The sequence below is a fragment of the Peromyscus maniculatus genome, chromosome 3 (genome assembly GCF_049852395.1).
Source record: "Peromyscus maniculatus bairdii isolate BWxNUB_F1_BW_parent chromosome 3, HU_Pman_BW_mat_3.1, whole genome shotgun sequence".
Classification (NCBI taxonomy): domain Eukaryota; kingdom Metazoa; phylum Chordata; class Mammalia; order Rodentia; family Cricetidae; genus Peromyscus; species Peromyscus maniculatus.
Genome location: NC_134854.1, coordinates 65,856,564 through 65,867,325, shown reverse-complemented (window position 1 = coordinate 65,867,325; position 10,762 = coordinate 65,856,564). Strand labels below are relative to the sequence as shown.

The 10,762-nt window shown below is 46.4% G+C and overlaps 1 protein-coding gene across 4 annotated transcripts; it reads left to right on the top strand.

The window, feature by feature from the left end:
* Positions 1 to 360: 360 nt before the first annotated feature.
* On the top strand, positions 361 to 8,885 carry LOC102919971 (GTPase IMAP family member 3-like). Of its 4 annotated transcripts, XM_076566675.1 has the most exons (5): positions 361 to 598; positions 2,627 to 2,738; positions 4,170 to 4,301; positions 5,043 to 5,094; positions 5,622 to 8,885. In XM_076566675.1, the coding sequence occupies exons 4-5, from the start codon at positions 5,052 to 5,054 to the stop codon at positions 6,500 to 6,502; spliced, it is 924 nt and encodes a 307-aa protein (XP_076422790.1). In that variant the 5' UTR covers positions 361 to 598; positions 2,627 to 2,738; positions 4,170 to 4,301; positions 5,043 to 5,051; the 3' UTR covers positions 6,503 to 8,885. The 4 variants fall into 4 exon arrangements, with proteins under 4 accessions (XP_076422790.1, XP_042129136.2, XP_076422791.1 ...); XM_042273202.2 differs by lacking the exon at positions 2,627 to 2,738; XM_076566676.1 differs by lacking the exon at positions 4,170 to 4,301.
* Positions 8,886 to 10,762: the final 1,877 nt, after the last annotated feature.

Genomic DNA, 10,762 nt, shown 5'->3' with positions numbered 1-10,762 from the left:
TTCTGTGGAGACAAGATCTGCCCAGGTGAGGAAATCTAAGCCTTGTCCTCCCACGCTCTCCCCAGAAGACGGGCAACCATCCTGACTCAAGCACAAACCTGCCGGTTTGCCCAGCGGACCCTGGGAAGCCACTTTAGTCTCAGCTGTAGGGCAGAAGTGAATGGCATGGTGAGGCTGGGGAGATGCGTGCTGTCTGCCTGGCCCAGGGGGAGAAGTGGAGGACTGGGAGGCACGCTTCTATGCTTCTCTGTTAGTCCTGTAGAGAATGTGTTCTTCACAAAAGCATCTCGGTTGTGTGGGCGGCGGGGGTGTGGCAGGAAAGAACTTTTTTTTTTTTTAAATCAACCTCTTCCTCTGGGTGCTCTCTTCAGTTGCTCTCTGAGCAGCTGAGAAACCCGTACACATCACTCTTTCCTATGCTCCAGAAGACACCATCTTCTTCCCCCGGCAGACAGATTTTGTGAGCTGTTTTTCTCTTCTCATAATTCTTGTATTTTCATGAAGAGATTAAAAACCATTGTGAGAGGCTGCCTAGGACAGGAAGGTGCTCCACAGTGCGTGTAGACCTTGAATTGAAAGATCCTCCAGCGCCCACCAGGTAACAGAGCTCGTGTGTGTGTGTGTGTGTGTGTGTGTGTGTGTGTGTGTGTGTGTGTCCCTCTCCCCTGCTCCCCTTTGAATCTACTGGTAACAATTAGTGTCAACCTGAAGGGCAAGGCATTTGATCTCTTTATTAACTTTAGGAAAAGTTGTGGAGGCCATAGTGTCTTGTGCCCCAAGGGTTCTCCTTGAGGGTTTCTAGCCTATCTGTGGAACATCAGTGAGTTTTCTCTCTCGATCTGACAAGCCTAATACCCCACTTGGGACTCAGGGGAGGTCGACTCTTAGAGATTGTTTCGTGCCAGGAGTTTCCAAGGAGGGAGAGGAATGGCGAACTTTCTAAAGTAATCTCCCCGTGGCTGCTCAGGTGGCTGTGTTAAGTGTCTGGAGGCTAGAGAGGAGCCGGCTGGCGGGAAACCACTCTTCAGGACGGGGTATCCGTGCTTCCTGTGGTCTGGGAAATTAGCGCTGGGGAGGGAAGATAGAGCACTGGCCTCATGAGTGATCTGAAATCCCCTAGCCTCCCCTAGGAACATTTGCTTCATCAAGTCAGGCTCAGGAGCCCAGAACTGCCCTGAAGTTTCCACTGCTGCAGTAAGGAACCCTAGGCTCTGGAGCGGAAACTTCAGATGAGCTCCAGGGATCACCTGCCTCCATGCCATCCTGTCCCTCCAGGGCCAGGGTTACAGATGAACTCAATCACAATCACACTCATCTCTTACGTGGGTTCTGAGACTACAAACTCCACTCCTCATGTGTGAGAGGAAGATGTCTCCCCGGTCTCTTTATACTGGCTATTGAAACAGGTCTCACTGAATCCGGTGCTCACCCATTGGCTGGACTGGCTGTCCCATCTCCCCAGCCCTGGGAGTTTTAGTCTTATTTCTTTCCCACTACTTTTCTTTTTCTTGGTGAATATTCACAGTGCTGGACAGGAGGGAAGTGGCTTTCATTTTAAAGATGGAGAGGATGTCAGGGTACCACTTGGGTTGATCTATTCACATAAAGCATTTGCTTTTTGTGTTTTGGATAAAGTAATACATAAAAAAAAAAGATGAGTCAAAGCAACCAGAATGAAGCTTTTCCCAGGTCATTTTCCTGGAAATGACCCCCATGACCCTTGCACAGTGGTTTATCTTTATATCAGCATGTCATGTTTTTCTGATCAGGGTCCATTTATCTTCAAGATGTTGTGGTCAAGATGAGACTAAGATAATCTACTCAAGGCCAACATTTGTGACCTTTTCACAGTATTTCAAAGCATGGCCTGCCCCCCCCCACTCTCTCCTCCAGTCTCTTCCAGTTCTGCACCATGCCAGGGAGGGGCGTGGGGGAGCTCTTCCACTTTTGCTGGCTCTGAGGTCCAACCAGGGGCAGGAAATAGCTGATGCACACCCACCGGTCCTTCTACCGACTACGGGAAAAATGAGCGGAAGAACGGATGGGTGTGAGGTGGGTGGGGTGGTGGATGATGGGCTCCCAGTGGGCTGGGAGAGGGCACAGTGCTGTGCCAAGAGGGTGGTGGCTTACGATAAGATACCCCGAAGGGGGCAGAATGCAAAAGTGTGCGACCTGGAAACAGAAAAGGTGACATTCATATTGCTGGGGGGGGGGGGGGGCGTTCCAACTAAAGAAAGCACAGGAGAGGGACATGTGGAAACATTGAGACGTTCCCAATCCTAAAGAAAAAAAGGCTTGAGAAATGAGAAGCCCCCGATGATCCCGCCCTTGCTTTCGTTCCTTTCTGATCAGGCGGTATCCTGAGCCAGCAGCAATTTAAGGCTCTCACTTTAGGGGAATGACCCGCCACTAGCTGCTCGGCCAAAGGCATCATATGAATAGTCCTGCCTGAGAGACCATTGGTCAGCCAGCACTCAGGGGCCACAGACAGCAGGGGGAGCCCATCCTATCAGCCTGAGTTGGGGGCACACTGCCCAGGAAGCTGCGACAGTGTTACCATTGCTCTTTCATGCAGTGCTGTGAAGCATGGTTTTGTCCAACCTCCAAAGTCTTGTTCTCCTCACAGGAGTGTGAAGCCGCACAGGGCCTCCAGGGTACCCGGATCTTAGCTTAGAAACACCAGCGCCGTCTCCCTCTGCCTGTGTCTGTAGCTGGCTGCGCATGCTCCTTTCTACCCTGTAAGTCACTTGCCTCCCCAGCCTCTTACCTGGGTCTTGCACTACCCATCACTGCTCAGGGGCACCTCCCCAATGCCCTGCTGGAATCCACCATGCAAGGGACCCAGAGACAGCTCTAGCAACGGTGTCTTGAGTTTAAATGATAATCCTTAGCCATTTCTTCAAACCGCCTGCTTTTCCTTCCTCACCTGTCAAGAGCACGGAGCAAAGCTGAAGACCGAGTCCGGTCTGCTGCGTCTCTGCTTGAGCTGAGCTTTGCCTCTCATGGTCTTCAGCTTCTCCAGAGAAAAGGAAACATATTCCTCAGCACAGTCAGAGATTTGTTTAAGGAACTGGCTCTCGTGACCAGGGAAGGGCAGAACGTCTGAACCCTGTAGGTGTCTGGAGGCTGGAAACTCAGGCCAGGGCAGTCTTGGGTAGATTTCTTCTCTGGAGACCTCAGCCTTGCTCCTAAGGCCTTTCCGTGATTGGATGAGGCCTGCTGTGTAGGGCAGCAGTTCTCAACCTGTGGGTCAAGACCCTACAGGGTCACCTCAGACCATCTGAAAACACGTGTTTCTGATGCTTTTAGGAACTAAGACACTGCTTCTCTATCGGTGTCCAGTCAGGTCCGCCCACATGTGAGTACCCAGAAAAGTATTAGAGGGTTGCAGCATTAGGAAGGTTGAGAATCACTGCTATGGAGTGATGTGCACGCAGCCATCACAGCAGCACCTGCTTTTCAGTGTGATCAGATTGCTGGCCCAGTGGTCCAATCAAGCCGATACAGACTAACCATCTCTGAAAACCTCTTGGAGGGCAGGATGACAGATGGTCCTCAGGAACAGGTCTCCATGTGAAAGCCCATGCCCAAGACACATAGCTAGCCATTTTTATGAGGACTGTGAGTGTCCTGGGCATCTGTGTGAACCAGATTAGATCAGTTTCTGTGCGACTGATTACCGAGCAGAGAGCCCAAGAGACAGGGAATTGCTGACCCAAAGGAAGAAGACCCAAGAAATGGGAACCTGTAATGTGATCACAAGGACAGACTCAGAATCACCACAGCTTGTCCCCTGGAGCTGAAAACATCTTCAGCATGGATGACAAAGAAGTTACTGGGAAAATGCTGGGTTCTGGCATCCAGTATCAAAATTAAAGGACCCAAACTTTGTTTATTAATTTGTGTTTCTGGCCAAGTTGGTCTCTGGCCAGTTTCATATATAGAGGCACGAGAAAGTACCTAGGAAATGCATTTGCTCCCCAAAGTGTTTTGTTCCCAAGAGTGTCTTGACTCACCAAAGACCCTGAGATTCTGTAATTAGACATTCACTTCGAGGCCTGTGTTGGCTATTCTTGGTTGTCACTTTGACTACATGTGGAATTAATTAAAACCAAATTGCTGGGCACACCTGTGAGGGATTTTTTTCTCAATTAAACCTTTTAATTTAGATCTAATCTAGATCTTTGAGGTGGGAAGACCACCTTTAATCTGGGCCACACCTTCAGCTGGCATCCTGTATAAAGAACATGGAAGGAAGCTAGGAAGTCATTCTCCGGTGGATCCCTTACCTGGTACAGGAGGTAGGTAGAGTGGGCCAGGACAAGGATCAAAAGGAAGGCCTGTGAGGACCAGGTCAGAAAGAAAGGAAGGGCCCTGGAAGAGAGATACCCTCAAGGAGTCTCCAGTCCAGGACTGAGCTGGAAACTGAGCTGTGACCTCGGGAGCACACACACTGACTAGGTAGCCTCAGGACTTAGCCTTTCTCTCTGCTTACTGGGTGCACCCCACCACTTTCCAACCTGGCCCCACAACAGACTCCTACACCTGGGTGAACAGCTGGCCATGATTTGCCTGGAGATTTCCCAGTTTGGGCAGAGAAAGTCCTGTGATCTGGACTCAGCTTAGCTCAGGCCATGGAACAAAGGAAGAATTGTGTTTATCTCTTGGAGATGCTGGGGGAGGGGCAGGGAGCATCCTCTAGTACTAGGTTCCCAAAGAAGCCCAGACAGCCATGTACTCAGTAGGAAATAACTGACCAGCTTAGTTAACTGTTATTGTGGGTACGCAGCCCACTTTCATTCTGCCTGTAGGCTGAAGACAAGTCATGGTGACAATGAGTCTGTCCATGTGATCACACTATGCATACCCATTTCCTGGATCTTTCTCCTTTGCATCATTTAGAACTACCTGTAAGTGGGTGTGGGCCACTCCAGCAGTTCTTTTTCTTTGCTTGGATGTCCCTTTCTACAAGGAGTTGCGTTTGGTGCTGCGTATTATATTGAAATCCAACACGAACACGCTTTGTATATTTTCTCTTCTAGAAACAAAAGATGGAAATGCTTCAGAAAGGTGTAAACAGTTCCCTGCCCACAGGTAAGAAGGCTGCTGGGGGTGGGACTCTTTTCAAAGGTCAAGGACCCCTGCTCAGTGCCTAGACAGGGACAAACTTCCTTCCGGCACCTGAAGCCAGACAAATGTACCACCAGACAATTGAACGGATTAGGCCACTAACTGTCACACTCTCCAAAGCAAGGGCAAGTTCCCCAAGATAAAACCCTGCCATCCTGTAAAATGGAGCCCAGGGAGGGTGGCAGGAGATGAATATAAAGGGGCAGACAACCAGAATGGCAGGCCAGCCCTGGACTCCCCTGAGCATTCTGCATTGGCTTGCCACTTGAGACCTGGACAAAAAATGGTAAAAGTTGCGTTGATGAATCCCTAGGGGAAAGATGCCTTGGACCCTGACCATCAGGCGTACTTTATCCCACAAGCCCTGGGTGTGGTGGGTGTGAGGTGGTGGAAGGGGCTGAGACCCCATTTGTTTGCACTAGGTCCTGTCAGTTTGGGGTCCTTCTCTTCATGAATCATTTCTTACACCCGAGCTTCCCTTCACCCCAAAGGCAGAAAGAAAGATTCCTGCACCCCAGGATCACCGCCGCTGAGGATCCTCCTGGTGGGCAAATCTGGCTGTGGGAAAAGTGCCACAGGGAACAGCATCCTCTGCCGACAAGCATTCGAGTCCAGGCTCAGAGCCCAGTCGGTGACCAGGACCAGCCAGGCAGAGATAGGCACATGGGAGGGAAGGAGCTTCCTAGTGGTAGACACACCCCCCATCTTTGAGTCAAAGGCTCAGAACCAAGACATGGACAAGGACATTGGAGACTGCTACCTGCTGTGTGCCCCAGGCCCCCACGTGCTGCTGCTGGTGACCCAGCTGGGACGCTTCACAGCCCAGGACACCATGGCCGTGAGGAGGGTGAAGGAGATCTTTGGGGCAGGAGTCATGAAGCACATGATCATCCTCTTCACCCACAAGGAAGACCTGACAGATGAGACCTTGGATGGGTTTGTGACCCACACTGACAACCACAGCCTGCGCAGCCTGGTCCAGGAGTGTGGGAGGAGGTACTGTGCCTTTAATAACAGGGCCTCAGGGGAAGAGCAGCAGGGACAGTTGGCAGAGCTCATGACCGTGGTGAGGAGGCTGGAGCAGGAGTGTGAGAGCTCTTTCTACAGCAATGACCTCTTCCTTCATGCCTGTGAACTCCTTAATGGCAGCTACAGTGAGGATCAGGAAGCCTATAGGTGCTACCTGTCAAAGGTGAGACAGGAGGTGGAGAGGCAGAAGCACAAGCTGGAGGAGCAGGAGGGCAGCTGGGTTCTCAAGGTGCTCCTCAGAGGCAAAGAGTGGGTGGCTTTGCACCATGGGATTTGTGCTAGTTTTGTGTTGGGCATAGCAATCCTCATTGTTATTTTTCTGCTCATATTTTACAATGTTTGATGCTTTGCACTTGAGAAAAGCACCATTTAGGATTCATTTTGATGAAAACATCACCTTCAGAAAACCACTCTCTGATCTGTGAGACTGCTAATCTGGGTCTCTTCTGTTTCCCCTTTAGGATTCTAGTTTAGATTAGGCAGAGCTCAGAGCCCAGGAGTCCTGCAGAGAAGGCGTGGGAACCAGATTAGAGGAACCAGAAGGTCAGGGGCACCACAAGAGAGACCACAGTCCACAGAATCAACTGACCCAGAATCAACTTACAGAGATCAGGGAGCCTGTAGGGGTCTAACCTACATCCTCTGCATATATATATATATATATATATATATATATATATATATATATATGGCAACTATATTGTACTAAGAGAGTCAATCTCCTCCAAGGATGAACTCCCCAATAGGTTATGCAATCCCATGTGGTCATCCCTAAACATATACATATTAGCCACACTAAATGAATCAGCAGGTAGTATTTATGTGTACATATGTGCACATGTGGGCATATGTGTATAATAATTAGAAGATAAGAAGTCATGAGGTTGAGAGGGAATAGGGAAGACATGGGAGGAGTTGGGGGGGATAGAAATGATGTAACTATAGTTGCCATTCTCGAAATTCTCAAAAAATAAAATAAATGTAAAAAGGTTCCACTGTGCATGTATATCATCATATATATTTTATATATGATATAATCACATTTTATTTATCCATTCTCCCATTTTACATCACCTGGGTTGTTCCATAATTGAGCTGTTGTTAACAATGCTGCCATAAACACTGATGTGTGGTTGTCTCTGTGTTGTGTTGATCTGGAGTTTTGGATGATATATATAAATTTTTGCATACTTCCACCATACTGTGGCACATAGTAAATATTCCCATTTCCAAAAGAAGAACAGAAGGACCAAAACTGAGGAGGTCAGACTATTTTCATTCTATATGCTATAGCTGGGTTACATTTTTAGTTTCTTGAAGATGCTTCATGCTAATTTCCATGGCAGCTGGACTAGTTTACATTCCCACCAACAGTGTATAACTATTCCCCTTTTTTATGCATCCTCTCCAGAAGAAGGTGCCAGGTCTCTTGGACCTGGAGTTACAGGCAGCTGAGAGCTGCCTGACGTGGGTGCTGGGGAACCAATTCTGGTCCCCTGAAACATACTCACTCTTAACTGCTGAGCCATCTTTCTAACATTCCTCAAGAAATTTGCATTTCTCTAATGGTTAGTGAAGGAGACGTTTTTCTTATGCTTATTGGTCATTTGTAGTCCATCTTTTGAGAAATGTCTCTGTGTTAGCTCATTTATCAACTGGGTTGTTTGATTTCTTTCTTTCAAATTCTAGCTATATCTAGGAATTAGACTCTTTGGTTTTCTTCTCTTTTGACTTTTTGGTGTGTCTGGATATCAATCCTACAGCAAATGAACAGCTGTGAAGGGGTTTCCCCACACTGCAGGCTGTCCCCACTCAGTGAGTTATTTCTTACACTGTGCAGAAGCTTTTGAATTTCATAACACCCCATCTGTTGATTGTTGGCATCATTTCCAGAGTAGCTTGAGCCCTTTCAGAAACTCCTTACCTGAACCTGGAAGTGTTTCCTTTACTTTTTCTTTCAACAGTTTCAGTTCTTATGTCAAGGCAATACAGTTTGAACTGATTTTCACAGATTGAGAGGCAGGGGTATAGCTTCATCTTTCTACACAAGGATACCCATCTTTTCCAACATCATTTGTTGAAGATGCTATCATTCCTCTGATGTATGTATTTTTTGCATCTTTGTCAAAAGTCACATAAATATACTTGTGTGGGTTTGTGTTGTGGAATATTAGTTGAAGATGTGTTACATTTGTTTATGCAGTGGAACATTTGTTTAATGATGCAAAGATGTGTTGCATTCTTTTATGTTGCATTTGTTTAACTCTGTGAAGCTGTGTTACTGTGCCTGTCTAAAACACCTGATTGGTCTAATAAAGAGCTGAATGGCCAATAGCAAGGCAGGAGAGGGATAGGCAGGGCTGGCAGACGAAGAGAATAAAGGGCGAAAAAGAGAAGTGGGAGGAGCGAGGAAAAAAGGAGAAGGAAAGAGGACACCAAGGGTCAGCTACACAGCAAGTCACAGAGTAAGAAGTAAAGAAAAGTATACAGAAATAGAGAAAGATAAAAGCCCAGAGGCAAAAGGTGGGTGGAATAATTTAAGAAAAGCTGGCTAGAGCTGGAGAGATGGTTCAGCAATTAAGAGTACTGACTGCTTTTCCAGAGGACCCAGGTTCAATTCCCAGCACCCACATGGCAGCTAACAACTGTCTGTAACTCCAAGATCTGACACCTTCACACAGACATACATGCATGTAAAACACCAATGCACATAAAATAAAAATAAATCAATTGTAGGAAAAAAAGAAAAAAGAAAAGCTAGAAATAAGCCAAGCTAAGACCAGGCATTCATAAGAAAGAATAAATCTCCTTGGAATTATTTGGGAGCTGGGGGATGCCCTCCCCCAAAGAGAAAGGAGAAAAACTCCCTGCAGGTTTGTGTCTAATTCCTTTATTTTATTCCATTGATATGTGTATCTATCTGGTTTTATGCCAATAACATATTTGTATTTTTGCTTTTGTGGTTTTTTTTTTGCCATTGTTGTTAGTATGCCTCTAATACAATTTCAAATCAGGTTGGTGATACCTCCAGCACTTTTCTTTTGCTCAGAATTCCTCTTTAACTATCTGGGATCTCTTTCCTTCCATAGGAATGTTAAGATTTTTTTCCTATTTCTTTGAAGAATGACACTGCAATTTTGACAAAGATGGTATTGAATCTGTAGGTTGGTTTTTTGTCAGTATTGGCATTTTCATGATATAATTCTTCCAACTATTGAGTATGATCACTCCTTTCAGTTTCTATTTTCTTCAATTTCTTTCTCTGTTTCACAGTTTTCATTGTAGAGTTCTTTTGTTTTCTTGGATAGCTTTATTCCAAGACATTTCTCATTGAGCCTGGAGCTGCCTTTTCCACTAGACTGGCTGACCAGAGAGCCCCAGGACCCACCTGTCTCCCTTTCCCTCCACTTCTGGAATTACAGATGTGCACCACTGAGCTTAGATTTTATATGGACACTTGTTTGGCAAGCACTTTACTCACCCACCGCAAATCTATCTTCCCAACCTGATTCTTCACAATTTTAAAAAGATTAATTTTATTTTCATTTGTGTGTGTGTGTACATGTGTGTCTGTATGGAGGTGTGCACATGTGAGTGCAGTGCCTGTGGAGGCCGGAAGAGGGCACTGGATCACCCAGAGCTGAAATCACAGGCTGTTGTGAGTGGCCTGGTGTGGATGCCAGGATTCAAACTCCAGTTCTCTAGAAGAGCAATATGTGATCTTAACCCCTGAGTCAGTTCTCTAACTCATTGTACCTGGGTGGATCTCTCCTGGCCACCAGTTCCCAATAACCATTCAGAGGCTTATATTAATTATAATATATAATTATTATGGTGATATTTTATTTGTGCTGAAATGTGATTTTATTTGTATGTTAATAAATAAAAGTGCCCAGGGGTCAGAGCTAATAGCAAGCCATAGCAGAAGTCTGGCAGTGGTAGCACATGCCCTTAATTCTGATCACATGACAGGCAGATATCTGTGTGTTCAAGGATACAGCCAGCATGGAGACACATGCCTTCAATCTCAATACCAACCATAGAAGATCTGGAGGTCTGTATAGACAGGCAGCGATGAGGAGGTCATGTGGTTGGGTTTATAACCAATGAGAAGGCAGAACAGAAAGTCAATAAAAAGACACACAGGAAGTAGGTCTCTTTCTGAGGGGAAGGACAGCAGTGGCAGGAAGGGTAAGAAAGGGTTTTTAGTATCAGCTCTTGGCTGCTGCTCTGACCTCTTGGGCTTTAACTCTGCATTTGGCTCTGTGTTTCTTGTGTTTCTTATTTAATAAGACCATTATATCTACAAATAATTATAAATGTTTGGCCAATGTCTTAGGCTTTTTACTAGCTAGTTCTTATATTTAAATTAACCCATCTCTATTAATCTATGTATCGCCACATTGCCATGACATTACCAGTCTGCTGGCATGTTGCTCCTTGGGCAGCTGGCTGGTATTTCCCAGATTCCTTTCCTGTATCTCTGCTTAGATTTCTCACCTGGCTCTATCCTGCCTTGCCATAGGCCAAAGTAGCTTTATTTATCAACCAGTGAGAGGAACACATATTCTCAGCCTACAGAAAGACATCACACAGCATTTTC